Consider the following 16937-nt stretch of genomic DNA (forward strand, 5'->3'; position numbering starts at 1 on the left):
GCAGAGTACAGGACTGAGTCAGGCCCCACCGGTGTCGTCCCAGGGGAGCTGAGGATGGCTTATCTGTGCCCTGGTGCAGTGATGTCACCTCAGCAGCTGACCTCAGTATTTACCCCAGGGAAATAAGCCAGCACAGTAGTACCATCGGGGTGTGGTTTTAGAGGAAGAGAGAAGCCAGATTCCCAGCACTCCAAACCTCAGGAAAAACTGCGGTGCTGATAAAATTACTTTTTTTTTTTTTTAACTTTTGTGATTAGGGTCAAGCATACCTCCTTTTCCTCTTTCTTCTTCCTCCTCCTCCTCTTCCTCCTCCTCCTCCTCCTTCTCCTCCTTCTCCTTCTTCTCCTCTCCCTCCCATCCCAAACAAATAAAAAGGAGACAGTCCAATTCCTGGTTCTTTTTCATTAACCCAAGACCTGCTAGAGTAGGGCAGCCATGGAACCTTTTATTGCCACCGCCCTGGGTGAGGGCATCTGGTCCGGTGACTTCCTAACAGATGGGACAGGACTGTTGCCAGCAGAGGCCTCAGGGTCAGGAGAGTTGGGTGGAGTGTTGGTGGGAGAGCCCTCGGCTAGTTATGGACTAAGTCCAAATCTCAGCTCTCAGTCTCCCTGTTCTGTTTCTGTGGACCGAAGGACTGGATCTAAGTGCTATCCATGGCTTCTTGGGACTCCTGATATTTTCTGACCTCCATCAATTAGTGATCCGCAATTCCAAATATTTCTAGCCTGTGGTGGGAGGTAGCATGAATGCCTTTGGGAAGCTAGTGAATGAATGATCTTAAATAGAAAACATTTTACAAGCATTCTAATGTGTCGCAATGAACTCTAAGATGTAGAAAAGTGAAGCCCCAGGTGGCTCATGCCTGTAATCCTGGCTACTCAAGAGGCCGAGATCTAAAGGGTCACAGTTCAGGCCAGCATAAGCAGAAAAGTCCATGAGATTCCATCCCCATTTAGCTAATTTAGCTATTTAAAAGGCTGGGCTGGAGGCATGGTTTGAGTAGGAGAGCACCTGCCAAGCAAGCAAGTTGGCCAATGACTGGCGACCTTGAGTTCAAGTCACAGAACCAGGAGAAAAAGAAAAAGAAAACAAGGGTAGTGTTTGAGTGCAAGAAATGGCATGGACCAGTTTCAAACCAGACAGTTTGAAACTAGCCTGAGCAAAAAAGTCTGTAAGACTCCATCTTCGAAACCCAGCAAAAAGCCAGCCTGGAGACATGTCTCAAGAGCACCAGACAAGCAAGCACACTTAACAAGTACAAGGCAGGCAGGCAGGCAGGCAGGCAAGGGAAGGAGGGAGGGAAGAAGGGAGGAAGGGAGGAAGGAAGGAAGGAAGGAAGGAAGGAAGGAAGGAAGGAAGGAAGGAAGGAAGGAAGGAAGGAAGGAAGGAAGGAACGGACGGACAGGATGGGCCTCTGCGGGGCTGGCTGCGGGGATCTGCAGAAGGAGTCGTGAGCCTCCTCATTTCCTCCTCAGAGTGCCGGGAAGTGCTGCTGCCGCTGCTGACGGACCAGCTCAGCGGCCAGCTGGATGACCACTCAAGCAAGCCGGACCACGAGGCCAGCTGTCAGCTTCTCAGCAGCATCCTGGAGGTGCTGGACAGGAAGGACGTGGTGAGTGGGGCACCACCTTGCTGTCTCCATGGGAGAGGCTTGGGGAATCTGAGAACACAGGGAGCTCATTTTAGAGGCGACTGGACAGACCAGACGCTCACGTGGACGTCTAGCTCCAGGGACCCTCAGACAGATTTGCCCAGCACTGCCCACTTGGCTAGCCGTTGATCGTTAAGAACTCTGGACATTCTGCTGAGACCCATTGAGACTTCCTCTTCTCTGCAGAAGCATCTCCTGCCCAGCACTGGGTGGACAGTCCTGCCCTGCTGACGCGCTCTCTTTCTATTCTCTCTGACACTGTTGATTTCTCTGGAGCCCAGTGCAAACAGCATTTGGGATTTGGCTTTGCTTTTGTGCCAGTACAAGGGCTTGAACTCAGGTTCTGAGTGCTGTCCCTTAGATTTTTCCGCTCCAGGTAGATACTCTACCACTTGAACCACAGCTCCACTTCTGGCTTTTATTTTGGTGGTTAATTGGAGGTAAGAGTCTCATGGATTTCCCTACCCAGACTGACTTTGAACCAAGATCCTCAGATCTCAGCCTCCTGAGTAGCTAGGATTACAAGCATGAGCTACTGATGCCACTTTTTATTTCTGTCTTTCACTTCCTCATGGCCCTGGGCACCGCTTGCCATCGGAACTGGAGACTGCTGGCTACTAAGGGATCCTGACTGGCTGTGGCCAGGGAGAGCTCAGTGTGAGCACAAACTATGGGCTTAATGGGAGGCCCTGGCGATGGTCTGTGTTCTTCGTAGAGTTGTCATTCTGCACTACCATCTGTCCACTGGGAAAAAGAGATTGTCCCCTAAGGAAAAGCCAGGATGAGATCTAAGGAAAGAGAGAGCTCCTCTGGGCGAGGCTTCCCGGAAATGAGGGAAACTGAGGCAGCAGGGGTGATGAGTGTCACGGTCGGTGTCTCCCCGCAGGGCCCCACGGCGACGCACATACAGCTGATCATGGAGCGGCTGCTGCGGAGGATCAACCGGACGGTGATAGGGATGAACCGGCAGTCTCCCCACATTGTGAGCACCTCTCCGGGGCTTCCCCCTGAACCCTGATCCCGAACCCTGGCCCTTCACATCCTAAGTGATGTGCTACAGCCCGGAGCGGATCCCAGGCCTGACACGTTGGATGGTGTTCACTCAGTAGGACACCGGCCCCGGCTAGCGCACTGGTTCGCTCCTATCACAGGAGCCTGAGACGGGGAGGGTCGTGGTTCCAAATCCACAAGGGCATATGTGAGACCACCATTTGGGTCAATAGCTGGATGCAGCTGCATGTTCCTATCATACCAGCTATGAGAAAGCATCAAGAGACAGATCAGGGTCCACGCTGGCCTGGGCACACATGGAAAATTTGAAAAATAACAAAGGCAAAAAGGGCTGGAAGTGTGGCCCCATGGTAGAGTGCCTGCCTACCAAAGCCTAGAGTGATCAAACCCTAGTGCCACCAAATAATAATAATAATAACAATAATAATATTTTTTCTTTTTTTGCCAGTCCTGGGGCTTGAACCCAGGACCTAGGTATTGTCCCTGAGCTCCTTTTGCTCAAAGATAGCACCCTATCACTTGAGCCACAGCACCACTTCCAGCTTTTTTTCTGTGTATGTGGTACTGAGGAATCAAACCCAGGGCTTCATGCACACTAGGCAAGCACTCTACCGCTAAGCCACCTTCCCAGCCCCATGGATTTATGCTCTTGAAGAGAGGTTGTAAGATTCACATGAGAAGATGGCATTGTCTGCCTAAAGTAAGAACCTCCTGGAACATTCCAGCAAGGGAGGGGACACAGAGGCAAAGCGAGTGTGGAGAAAGATGAACATACAGGAGAAAGAGAGGAGCATGCAGGTGAAGAGACACAGACACAACCGCAGGAAGAAGCGTGCAACACTGTGCCTAGCTTCATGCTGCTGTGTGAGGCTGGGTATTTAAGGTGAATCAATATTAGCGACTGGATGAAAGGTGCAGGTACAATTATACATGCAGGGAATTATACATACATACAGGTGGTGGTTAGGAAGTCTTCCCTCCCTCCTAGGGACAGCTGTTCTGGACTCACAGAAACCATGTTGTTCTCCGATCTGTGGGCCCGCCACAGGGTGGTACTGGGGTGGGGTAGGGGGCTGTTGACCTCACAAATAGAAATGACACTAGGCATGTCTTCATTCCCGGCTAAAGGGGCCTTGGAGCCATGGCACCTGCGTGTTTTCCCACGGAGTTGCCTCCCCTGTCCTTGCCACTCGACACGTTCGGTGTGATCGCAGTGTGACCCCGAAGTCTCAAGCCCCTTGGAGCATTGCACATTTCTGGTTTTCCAGTTCAGAGTATTCCACTTCCCTTTCCTCTTCTTTCTGGCCTTCCTTCACATTTATGTTTGCTGGACCACTTGGAGTATTTCAGACATTTCTCTCCATGGGCTTTCTCGAATACGATTCTGTCCACACAAGAAGCTCTATCTAGTTAAGATCTTTGGTGTTGTGTGGCTTGACCCATAGGCTTTCTCCTGGGTCACAGCCCCAGGGAAGGCAGTGTGATTGGATGAGGGGTCCCTGCGGAGTTCATGGTGTGTGTGTGTGTGTGTGTGTGTGTGTGTGTGTGTGTGTGTGTGTGTGTGTGTGTGTGTGTGTGTGTGTGTGTGTGTGTGTGTGTGTGTGTGTGTGTGTGTGTGTGTGTGTGTGTGTCTGTGTGTGTGTCTGTGTGTCTGTGTGTCTGTGTGTGTGTGTCTGTGTGTGTGTGTGTGTGTGTGTGTCTCCAGCGGTGTCTCCAGTGGTGGGTGGTCTGAGGAGTCTTAGATCTGCGTGTTCTCTCTCTCCAGGGCAGCTTTGTGGCTTGCATGATCACCATCCTGCAGCAGATGGACGACAGCCACTACAGCCACTACATCAGAACCTTCAAGACCCCGCACGACATCATCGTAAGTTGTCCACGCCAACGCCAACACTTCCTTTTTGACTTTGTGTGTGTTTTGTTTTCCTTAAGGCAGGGTCTTGCTCATAGCTCAGTCCGACCTCTAAGCGAGGATCTTCCCACCACAGCCTCCCGAGCACGAGCAGGCCCACTTCTGAAGACTTCGTATATTCACGGCAACTGCCCAGAACAGCCCCCCCTTGGGATGCGATGGTCCATGGGGACCCCAAAAGGGACAGGTCCCCCTTCTTCATCTCCTTGCCAGGACTGCGTGAGGCAGTCAGCTGGTAACCCTCACTCGCTTGGATTTCGAGAGAGCCCTTACTTAGAAAACGGGCAGGGGTTTGTTTTCTCTTGGGAACGAGGACAGTCACCCTTGACAGAGCACCTCTTGCTAGTGCCAAGACAAGGATGTCCGGTGACAGGCTGTGCCCGGCCCTTTTGGGACACAGGAAGAGGAAAGCTCTGTCTGTCCCTTGCTGTGTCTTCAGTAGAAAATCTTCCACTTGCCTTGTCTTCACCCGGAGGCGTTGTTTTCTTATTACCATTAAGCATGCATCTGAGGCCAAGATAGGCTAAGGAACCCTTTCCCTCCAGCAGCTATGAGCAGTGGCCTGCGCAGGGGCCTGGACCTGCGGTGGGTTTTCACACTGAAGCCAGTCGTTTTTTGGTTGACTTCCAACCTCTGTGCATGGTCCAGTCTTCCCTTCACCATGGTGGTTTGAACTCAGGTTCTTAGACTCGCGAGGTGGGCACTCTACGCCTTGATTTTTGTCCCTAACCCGTTTTTCTTTTAGTTACTCTTCACAGAGTCTTGCCTATTTTGCCTAGCCTATCTTAGACCATGATCCCCCTACTTACATCTTCCACTTAGCTGGGATTACAGGCATGTTTTTGCTCATCCAACTTTTTGTTAAGATGGAGTATGGCTGACCATTTCACCTGGGCTGCCTTCACACCATAATCCGCTCTTCCTCCTGTGTCAGAAATCACAGAGGTGAGCCCCACACCCAGCCTGCACTGATCTTTCTATGCCCCAGATTCCCTGCTTTCTACATATTATAGTGAAAGTGTGTGGCCAGGGGACCGGAGGATTTGTAGCTCCCTCCTTGCCCACCATCCTCCTCTCGGTGGTGCCTGGGAACTAAAGGATGTTTGTCACTAGCCCAACGACGGCTCAGTGCTGCTGCCCACGTGGTTACACGTCCTTGCAGGAAACGCGAGGCAAACTACTTCACCTCACTAGACCCATTTCCTGATCTGTAAGGGAACAGTTACCTTGAGGGTTATTGTGAATATCAACCAAGACCACATCTGGGCAATGTCTGGCTCTGTGCTTCATTTGCATGTAGCCAATACCTAGGAGAAATACCTATAATTTAGCTTTAACCCATAGTTCATATTATATGCAAAATATTACATTGCACATTCTATCTATTACACATGTGATACATTGTATCTATCGTGCATACATGCAGTGAGTTATATGTTATACCTACATTTTATATGTTACATATATCAGACATATTGCACATATTGCATAGAATGTTCTAGATGCTATACAGGGTACATGTGCACTATACTATCTTAGGGTGGATATTATACAACAGAAGATCATTTTATTGGTATTGGGCTATAAGATGAAACTCACATAGAATGTTTTAGCCATTTCTTAAAACATTTTTCTCCAGAAAACAGCTAAAGTAAGCTTGCTCTGAATCCATAGTGGGACAGGGGCTGTTGGATCCAGGGTTAGTTGGGAAGAAAGGGGCTGAACCGCTGTGTGCCAGGTGGTGGTGTGTAATTACAGAGCGCCATTGTCCCCGGGGTGAGCTAAGGCCTGGAGCGGCCAGGTCCTCACCACGAGCCTGCAGTCCTCAGGGGCAAAGCCCCTGCGCACAGTGAGGCCTGTCCTCCCGTCACTGCCTCTGAGTAAGTCCCGCCTGGACTCGCGGTGGTAGGTAACAGGAAGCCTTATGATTCTCTGCTTTGTGGTAGCAGCTGTTAACTCAGACTCTCAACTGTTGGTATAAAATGCAAAAATCAGGCATCAGCTATGGGGTCTAGCACCCTGCTTTTTGTTGTTGTTGTTGTTGGTCGTGGGGCCTGAACTCTGGGTCTGGGTGCTGTCTCTCAGCCCTTCAGCTCAAGGTTAGCGCTCTACCACTGAGCCACCTTCCCAGCCCTAGCACCCTGCTTTTAACACTGGTTGTTCAAACCATGAGGCCTTGCTGGTTTGGACAAACACATGTCCTAGGGCAGTGGATGAATGGGTGGTGATAAAGTTGCGTGCATGGAAAATGGTTCCAGAGTGGAGATTGTGAAGGCTGACTTACTGTGGAAGTCTGAAGAAGCATCAAGAACAGCAAGACTTCCTAGGGAGAGTCACGCCCACTCTGAGCCAGAACCCCACCTACTCTGATCCAGAGCCATGCCCACTCTGAGCCAACACCACGCCCACTCCTGGGCCACTTGGTGTCCAAAGTGCCAGCCTTAACAAATTGACCAAGGCGGGCTGGGAAGGTGGCTCAGTGGTAGAGTGCTTGCCTTGCATGCATGAGGCCCTGGGTTCGATTCCCAAGCACCACATAAGCAAAAAGAAAAAAGCCGGAAGTGGCGCTATGGCTCAAGTGGTAGAGCACTAGCTTTGAGCTGAAGAGCTGAGGGACAGTGCCCAGGCCCAGAGTTCAGGCCCCATGACCGGACCCAAAAAAAACAAAAAACAAAAAAAAACAAATTGACCAAGGACTTAGGGGAAAAAAAACATGGTTAGAAATAACATGCCAGGCTGCGTGCTGTACTCTTAGCTACTCAGGAGACTGAGATCCAGAGAGTAGCATTTTGAAACCAGCCTGGGCAAAAAAGTTCAAAGCATTCAAAGTCCAGCTAGCAAAAAGCCCAGCTGGAGGCATGGCTGCAGTGGTAGAGCACCGGCTTCGAGCTAGGCCCCTGGGTGTAAACCCCAGTACGGGAGAGAGCAAACCCAGGCTCCCTGCCTCAAAAGCACCATGTTCTTTATAGCTACACTGTTCCACAGGGCAGAAGTGGGGTCGGGGCCACAGAAAGCAGGCAGAGATCCCACAGGCAATGTCTAAACTTAGCCCCCAGTAAAAATGGCTCCCAGACTTCAGCTCTAAGTTTTGGTCTGATTGAGTCCTGAATTGCCCTCGCTCACGGCCGCTTGTGGAGGCCCCCTGGCCATTTTTCTACCCTGTTCTCACCTTTGCTCACATTTCTAGTTAGTATAGTCGGCCGCGGCGACCACCTCCTTTTTGGACCATGGAGGGCTTGGCTCGAGGCTGCTCCCACAGAGGGAGAATGTGTGTGTGATGCCTCCCTGCTCACCGCGGTAACGAAGTGAACTCAGCTCGGTTAAAGGCGCCATGTTCAGATAGCGCAGGGCAGGAGAAGACTCAAGAGATTCAGGCTGTGAACTTGGGGTGACACACCCTTTCTCCTTCCAGTTCTCATCCTGGCTCTCCTGCTTCCTCTTTTCTACGGCCTTCAATGCTTTCTCAGTAAAACGTGGACTATTTTGGGCCACTGGTTTGTTTGTTTTTTTCTTGGCCTCTGTTTTCCTTCCTCGAATTCATACATGTAAAGATCAAATTGTGCAATCGCTAGCTGCAAGAATATACCCCATGGTGCCGCACAGCTCTGTGGGAAAGGCCGTTTGTGGGAATGTGGGGTCCTGACCGTGGAGAGCTTCTGCCGTGGCTCTGGAAGGAAGGCTAGTTCTGCCTGTGTCCTCCGCAGGACTTCCTCATGGAGACTTTCATCATGTTTAAGGACCTGATCGGCAAGAACGTCTACGCCAAGGACTGGATGGTCATGAACATGACACAGAACAGGTGAGAAGCCCACAGGCGGCCACCGGGGGTCGCTGTCCGGTCTCCACACAGCTGGCCCACATCTGTGCAGTGTGGCCCCTCCCACTGCCCCGCATTCTGTGTCTGCACCGCTTCCCTGTGGGGTGTCTGCCCTCCTCTGTCAGGGCCAGTCTCCTCCCATCCATCCCCACCGGGCACACAGGGCTTCCTCATCCTTTTCCGGCCTTCCCATCGGTGGTGGGGCCTGAACTCTGGGCCTGGGCACTGTCCCTCAGCTCTTCAGCTCAAGGCAAGTGCTCTACCACTCGAGCCACAGCGCCACTTCCAGTTTTCTGAGTGGCTTATTGGAGATGAGACTCTCATGGACTTTCCTGCTTGGGCTGACTTTGAACCTCCATCCTCAGATCTCAGCCTCCTGAGTGGTTAGGATTACAGGTGTGAGCCACCGGTGCCCGGCCACTCCCGTGTTTTTGACCACAGCACCAAACCAGAGCCTTACAGTTGCTGGCTGACCACCACTATTTGTCAAATAGGAACGCATCAAGCATGGACAAAGAGAGCTTCAGAATTTTCTCTTTTTTCCTTTCCTTTTTTAATTGTTGTGATACGTACAGAGGGGTGACAGTTCCATAAATCAGGTAAGGAGTTCGTTTCTTTTTTGGACAGTGCCACCCCTTCCTTCACGTTCCCAGGTTTTCCTTCCCATCCCCACATATAACTTGTATAGTTCATTTTCTTTCTTTTTTGTTTGGTCCTGGGACTTGAACTCAGGGACTAGGCTCTGTCTTTGAACATCTCTGTGCTCAAAGCTAGCGAGCCACAGCATCACTTCCAGCTTTTTCTGTTTAATCTGGTACTGAGGAATCGAACCCAGGGCTTCATGCATGCTAGGCAAGCGCTCTACCACTAAGCCCCATTCACAGCCCTGTTTGTTGTTCTTATAGAGGTGATGTGCAGGGGATTCCAATGACAGGAGTCCGGTCATGGTACATTTCCTTCCATACACTGTCTTCCCTTCCCTGGCTCTCTCCCCCTCCCCCCTCCCGCCTCCACACCCTTATCAGTGTCCGGTGAGCTCCACTGCTGCATTTTTTTCACTTTTCCCTTGAGTTCTGTGCCCTCCCAAAGATATGCACATGAATACACCATACAGAGTTCATTTCTACAGTGTCTGTTGAGGACCTCTGCTGTATTTGTTCACCCTTTGCCCCTCTACTTCTGTGTCCCCCCCCCTCCTACCCAAGACAGGTGAAAAAACAAAGCAACAAAGGGAAAAGCAAAAACCTCTTGCTTCCTGGTGTTCATTTTGATAAATATTATTTTGTATGATCAGAGGCATGCCTTTGTGTTCTCTGTAGAATTTTCTTAATGAGCTGCCTAAGGCAGATCATTATTATCAACATGATTAAGTCCGTATGGTCCTGACACCCGATTAGAAAACCTGTCCCCCGGAGTGCAGATTAGAGAAAACACTGTAGCAGCAACCCTAGACTGTCGGAGAAGTACCTAGCACTAGATTGTCGGAGAAGTACCTAGCAGCCCTGTGCCAATCACCCAGTCAGAGGCACAAAGGCCCTGGGGCACATCTGCAGCTCCATCCCCAGCCAGAAAACCCTGCTACAGCCCCCAAGGCTCTTCTGGACCTTCCCAGAAACTGACACTCTGTGCCTGGTCCTGTGGACTGCCCCTCTCGCTAGCCTCTAAGGACGCTGGTAGATCTTACGGACTTTTCCGGCCGGCCATGGTGTAGATTCATGGGAAAATGTCCCATGGGCACAGAGTTGCCCTCTGGATGGGTCCTCTCCTCTGCAGGGTGTTTCTTCGCGCGATCAATCAGTTTTCTGAAGTTCTCACGAGACGCTTCATGGATCAGGCGAGCTTTGAACTTCAGGTGAGCCTGCGCCACCCCCCCACACCCCACCCCACCCCACCTCCCCCGTGCATCCTGGGAATTGTTGCTGGTCCTCAGAGCGTGACTCTGAAGGGGAAAGCAGCAGCTCGGGTTTTATAGATGACAACGGTCTCCACGGTTCCTTTTTCCTGGGCTAGTAATATATGTGAGGAGAAACGGAGAGAAGTAATAGTCTCATGTAGGCCCCCTTATCCACCGGGGTCACCCCAAATGCCTGGAGCCATGCAGGGTACCAAACCCTGTCTATCCTCTGCTTCCTCTTGAGCCTACAATTGAGTTTCTTTCCTAAGTCAAACACATAACAGAGTAGCACCAGTAAGTAACAGAAAAATAGAGCAGTTATACCAATATGCCGAGTTAAAAGTTAGAAGGCTGGCCATTGGTAGGTCATGCCTGTAATCCTAGCTACTCAGGAAGCTGAGATCTGAGGATCGAGGTTCAAAGCCAGCTCAGACAAGAAAGTCCATAAGACTCTCATCTCCAGTTAACCACCAAAAAGCCAGAAATGGCACTATGGTTCAAAGTGGTAGAACATGAGCCTTGAGCACACAAGCTCAGTATAGCAGATAGGTACCTGTGGTTCACATGTGTAATATCAGCTTCTTGGGAAGCTGAGATCTGAGGATCCTGGTTTGAAGCCAGCCCAGGCAGAAAGGTCTGTGAGACCGATTAACAGCAAAAAGCTGGAAGTGGAAGTGTGGTTTAAGTAGTAGAGTGCCAGCCTTGTGTGTGGAGGGGGGGCAGAAAAAAAAAAAACAAGAGCACAAGGTCTCAAGTGCAAGCCCTACTACCAGCACGCACACACACACACACACACACACAGAGTACCAGATGGACACACAGCCTGTGTCTTCACTGTGCAGGGGTTCAGTGGTGGGAAATGGCTCATGTGAGTGGGATTTGCAAAGTCCTGAGGAATATAACACAGGCAGGCAGGCAGGCCGGCACCGGCTGTATCTATATTCATTCTGCACCCAATAAGCAGTGTGTTTTGGATACAGAATGCCGAACTACCTACTATAAATAGGTGCAGTTATTGAAGGCCAATTCCGTTTCTCCCAGGAGTAAAGAAAAATGTAAAGTTTGAATTGCGTGTGTGTGTGTATATGTGTGTGTGTTGGAGTCTTGGGGCTTGAAGTCAGGGCCTGAGTGCTGTCCATGAGCTTCTTTATGTGCAAGGCCAGTGCTCTACCACTTGAGCTATAGACCACCTATTGTTTTTTCTGAGTCGTTAATTGAAGATAAGAATCTTACGGATTTTCCTGCCTGTCCTGGCTTCAGATTGGGATCCTCAGGTCTCAGCATCCTGAGTAGCTAGGATTAAACCAAAGAAAAAAAGAAAGAAAGAAAAACTTAAGGCCTGAAACTTTCAGGATTAAATACCAAGAAAGAGCAAAAAGTTCTATGAATTTTATTTTTTTCCCCTTGAATCCCCAGATAGTGACTTTCTGCCATGTGAATGGCTTTTTTTAAAAAACATTTACTGATGGTGTTTTCCATTTCTTTTCTGCCCGCCCCATTAATCTTGAGCAGCTCTGGAACAACTACTTCCACTTGGCCGTAGCCTTTCTTACCCATGAGTCCTTGCAGCTTGAGACCTTCTCACAAGCCAAACGCAGCAAAATTGTAAAAAAGTAAGTGTACCTTTAAATCCTGGTGATGACTGGCAAGGCGATTTGACTGTTGATTTTCAACAGTGTTTTTGGTGTCATAGATGCCAACATGGTACCCAGTGGCATAGTAGATACTGCTATGCAATGACATCACAGTTGTGTGGACTGTGTACCTGGAGAGATGCTGGCCACCACTACTGTTCAGGAGCTGCTGCCCTCTGCTGGCAACTCCTGCAAATTGCAGGCATACATCTCAATACCAGAGCCAATGCGTTTGGCCCCACCTGTCCATCACCTATCTGTTCACAGAAGATTCCCACATTAGCTAAAAATGCTCCCAGGCATTACATCCTGGCTGGGAATTCAGGATGGAATTACGTGCAAGATTGATGAAAATTTTAAGGACGCTGTTCATTGTGTTTATCTCAGTTACATTTTAAAGTTAGCAGCCTGAAAACTCAAAAAGCTATTTCGGTTTAAAAAAAATACTAGTAATAACTTCAGGCCAGGTGCTCGTGGGCCACTGTATAATCTTAGCTACTCAGAAGACTGAGATCTGAGGATGACAGTTCAAAGCCAGCCATGGCAGACACATTCATAAGGCTTATCTCCAGTTAACTAGCAAAGAGCTAGAAGCGGAGCTGTGGATCAAGTGGTAGAGTGCCAGCATTGGGTGGAAAGACCAAGCAAGAGTGTGAGACCTGAGTGGAAAAAGTGGCACAAAGTAATCATAATCACTTGAGGAGCCCTGTGTGGTACTACATGTCTATAGTCCTGATACTTCCAAAATGAAGGCAGAGAGATCATAAACTCAAGGGCAGCCTGGGCTACCAAAGAGTTTGTTATTGAAAGTGCTAGAATTTTTAATTCATTTTCTCCTTGCTGGGCTATCTGAAATTCTAGGAAATAATCTGCATTCCTCTAACTTGCCCCTCCATTTAAAAAACAAAACAAAACTGAGGTTGACAACTAAAACAGCAAGACTTTTAGTAGCTGTGCTTTAAAAGATAAAAATATAACCTGTTGTGTAGATTTCTCCAAGGGACAGGTACTGAGAGGTACTGGTTTACAATGGATCCCTTGGTCTCCTGCCTTGAAATAGCTTAAGCATCAGGGCAGCTTCTTTAAAGGCTGGATTTGATACTGGTTGAACCACGTAAGAGAAGTTAGCTAATGGAAAGTCTGAGGAGAAGAAAAAGGCTAATTAGGAACTAATGCTTCTACCATGTGTCAAAAGAGCATACAACTCTGACTCACCCCACGTGAATGTTGTGTGTGCTGGCACAGCTGAGCTACCTAGTGAAAAGCAAGCTAAATCTGAAAAAAGGTAAGCCGTGGAGCTGGCAGGGGTGCGGTTTTCACCAAGTGTGAGCAGCAACGTCGCCACACAGGAGACAAGGTGTGAGGGTCTGGAGACGGTTCGTGTGCATGTGTGCTCGTGTGCACGTGCACCTCCAGGATAAGGCTGCAGTGCGCAGTCCTCATCTGTTCACAGCGCGGATGCATCATTTGGTTCTTTGCTTTGCAGCAATCCAAGTGTCTCTGTCTCCTCCCTTCCGCCAGCCAGGGAAGACCAGATCAGCTCCTCCATTCTTTCTCAGCTCTGCCTTTGTTTTCTCCAGCTGTTAAAGTCCCCTGGCCTGCCATGTGGCTGCGTTCTCCTCTGGGGCGTGCCTGGGTAGTGCCCGCCTCTCTCACAGGGTCCCTGCCTTCCCTGTGACATGTCCCACAAGGACATGAGCTGTATGTGTGTTGGTGGTGTTTGTGCCGGGGCTTGAACTCAGGGCTTGGGTGCTGTCCCTTAGCTACTGTGGCTGAAGTCTGGCACTCTACCTCTTGAGCCACAGCTCTACTTCTGGATTTTTTTTTTGTCTTTCTGGTAGTTAATTGGAGGTAAGAATCTCATGGACTTTCCTGCGTGGGCTGGCTTTGAACTGCAATCCTCAGATCTCAGCCTCTTGAATAGCCGGAGATGACAGGCGTAGGCTGTTTTTACTCCCTTCATCATTGTGCCCTTGGCCCTCCATATCTACACATTCTGTCTCCTCCACCAATGGAAATAATTGGGCAAACAATTATATCCCTATTACACATGTACAGGCTTTTTTTTGCCAATATTCCTAATCAGTTGAGTGTACCAAGTTTTGAACATCATTTGCATTGAACTAGGAGTTCTGGGTAGTCAAGAGGATTTAAAGAATGGGCCAGGTGTGCACAGATTATGTGCAGATCCTAGTGTGTGTTCTGCGGGGCCCTTGTACACGGGCAGAGTTTCCTGGAGCCCATCTTGTCTGAGTCTCCAGGGACAACTGTGTCGAATGGAACTCGTTTCCACTGCCAACTGTTTTCTCCATTCTGATCTTCTAGATACGGGGACATGAGAAAGGAGATCGGCTTTAGGATTCGGGACATGTGGTACAACCTGGGTAAGTGACCCTGGCCGGGCCCTGTACCACTCCTGCGATAAGCGTGCCACCGTGCTGTGGTTGCCTTCCTTCGGGTAACGGTGCGATTTCGTCACGTGTGGCACTGGGAAAGACGATTTCTGAGCTTCACAGCCTGGCCTCGGCTGGGAGTGTGGCTAAGATGCTGTCTTATCTCCTGCCATCACATGACCAGAGCACAACATTTCAACATCTGATTGTCAGTGGTGGTGGTTTACTCATGGAAACTTCCAGCATTAGGGGCCCTACGGAGGAGGATGGAAATGCCTTCTTGATAGTGAAGTAATTCTTGTTTTAATAGTTTCATTTGCTTTCGTTTCAGGTCCCCACAAAATCAAATTCATCCCATCCATGGTGGGGCCCATTCTGGAGGTCACTCTGACCCCCGAAGTGGAGCTCCGCAAAGCCACCATCCCCATTTTCTTTGATATGATGCAGTGTGAGTTCAATTTCAGTGGAAATGGCAATTTCCATATGGTAAGGAATGGCGGGGGCCGGGGGCGCGTACCCACGCAGTGCCCACGCAGTACCCACGCAGAACCCACGCAGTACCCATGCATTGCCCACGCAGTACCCATGCACTCAGCGCTGACTCTTGCTCATTTGCCTTTCAAGATGGAGGAGCCGTTACTGGGCAGAACAGACCAGGGCTCAGCTTGAACTCAGTTCTTGAACTGAGGACCCGGGCGCAGTCCCTTAGCTTTTTCCCCTCCAGGCTGGATCTCTACTACTTGAGCCACAGTTTCACTTCCAGTTTTTTGGCAGTTAATTGGAGATAAGAATTTCAGGGACTTTCTGTCCCAGCCAGCTTTGAACTGTGATCCTCAGATCTCAGTCGCCTGAGTAGCTAGGAAGACAGGTGTGAGCCACCGCACCTGGCTGGCTTCGTGCATTTTAGCCCCACGTGCTACAGAGTCGCATTGCCGTGTCTTCTCTCTACTTCCTCATCTCCAAAGGGTTAATACTGAAAACGATTTTGGTCCTGAGGTTTACCAAGAGCCGAGCAATCTCATTCCCAAGACTAAGATTAAAAAAAATAATAAGATACAAAATGAGACTCTTGGGTGTGGCTCAAGTAATGTAGCACCTGCCTAGCAAGGTGAGGCCCTGAGTTTGAACCCCATACCACACTCCCCAAAAATGAGATCATTAAGCTACTTTTGTATGTATAATTACTAATACAGGACAAAGAAATACAACCAAAGTGAATGTAATATTTTTGGTTGGTTAGTTGGTTGGGTTTTGATTGGTTGGTTGGTTGGTTGGTTGGAGTCAGGACCCTGTTGTGGTAGCTCAGGCTGGCCTTGAACTCACAATCCTCCTGCCTCGGCCTTCTGAGTACTGGGATTACAGGTGTTAATGCACGATCCATGAGGACAGGAAGTGGGATCAGCCCCCATATAAAGGGGTTGGGTCAGATGAGGGAAGATGGGCCGTCTGTCCGTCTGTCTGCATCGGCCTGTGCGTGTGACGTTGTCTGTGGACTGTTGACTCTGCTTGCAGTTCGAGAACGAACTGATCACGAAGCTGGACCAGGAGGTAGAAGGGGGTCGTGGAGATGAACAGTACAAGGTTCTTCTGGAAAAACTGTGAGTATCCCACAAACGAACCTCAAGTGGGGGGCTCTGTTTCCTAGTGGAAAGAAGCGGGGTTCTGTCACCCCACTGTGAGCAGCCTCAGGGTCGCCGGCACTGCCCTGAGCGCCCTCAGCAAGGCCGGTAGACCTTGGGGTGCCGCTACTGGCATTGTCGTCTGCTCTGGGCCTGCCTGGCCCCAACCCAGAGAGCAGCGCAGACATCAGAGAGATGCGCAGAGCCACCCTGGCATTGCGCCCAGGGTTTGAACTCCTGAACTTCAGCGACAGTGCTGGTAACTCTCATGAAGGTGTCCTAGCAGCCAATTAAAAGAATACAAAACAGCTGGGCGCCAGTGGCTCACGCCTGTCATCCTAGCCACTCAGGAGGCTGAGATCTGAGGATCATGGTTCAAAGCCAGCCTGGGCAGGAAAGGCTGTGAGACTCTCATCTCCAATGAACCACCAGAAAACTGGAAATGGCGCTGTGGCTCAAGTGGTAGAGCGCTTGCCTTGAGCTGAAGAGCTCAGGGACAGCGTCCAGGCCCAGAGTTCAAGCCCCACGACTGACAAAAAAAAAAAAAAAAAAAAAAAAAAAGAATACCAAGCATTCCAAGGTCCACTCTGTATTTCATGATCTTGTCACTTTAGGTAGTTGTACCAAGCAGTTTATGAAGACAGTGCTCTTGACACATGCCATCCCTCCCAGTGTCCTCACCCACCCCTCCCCACCCAACCCAACCACCTCTCCTCTTGCTTTTTTAAAAATTATGTAGGATGCACATGGAATTCTCCACCACAATCTTCCCCTTCTCCCCTTCACTCCACCCTACCCTTTTGAGTACCCACTTCCTGTGCTTATTGTATTGAACTTCCATGTTGCCTTTCCAAGGAGTCACACCACTAGAGATGTCCCTTGAATCTACCGTATTTCGGTTAATATATACGTAGGCACAGCGAATTTACTTAGGAGTTTGTGAGCAAAAAATCTAGCTTCCGCATACGAGGAAAAACATGCGTTCTTTGTCTCTCTGGCCTGACTT

The 16937-nt window shown here is 49.7% G+C and overlaps 1 protein-coding gene across 2 annotated transcripts in view; it reads left to right on the forward strand.

Moving 5' to 3' along the window:
• The window catches only part of Dock5 (dedicator of cytokinesis 5), a 145213-nt gene that overhangs the window by 103554 nt on the left and 24722 nt on the right, over nucleotides 1-16937 (forward strand). For both annotated transcript variants that reach the window (XM_070016684.1, XM_070016685.1), the window contains exons 26-34: nucleotides 1479-1615; nucleotides 2541-2636; nucleotides 4431-4529; nucleotides 8279-8373; nucleotides 10165-10243; nucleotides 11798-11898; nucleotides 14245-14303; nucleotides 14644-14798; nucleotides 15825-15910. In XM_070016684.1, coding sequence (XP_069872785.1) covers nucleotides 1479-1615; nucleotides 2541-2636; nucleotides 4431-4529; nucleotides 8279-8373; nucleotides 10165-10243; nucleotides 11798-11898; nucleotides 14245-14303; nucleotides 14644-14798; nucleotides 15825-15910 — 907 coding nt within the window. The remainder of the gene's footprint in view (nucleotides 1-1478; nucleotides 1616-2540; nucleotides 2637-4430; nucleotides 4530-8278; nucleotides 8374-10164; nucleotides 10244-11797; nucleotides 11899-14244; nucleotides 14304-14643; nucleotides 14799-15824; nucleotides 15911-16937) is intronic.

Source organism: Dipodomys merriami, unplaced genomic scaffold (assembly GCF_024711535.1).
Source record: "Dipodomys merriami isolate MVZ:Mamm:240054 unplaced genomic scaffold, mDipMer1.0.p SCAF_12, whole genome shotgun sequence".
Lineage (NCBI taxonomy): Eukaryota > Metazoa > Chordata > Mammalia > Rodentia > Heteromyidae > Dipodomys > Dipodomys merriami.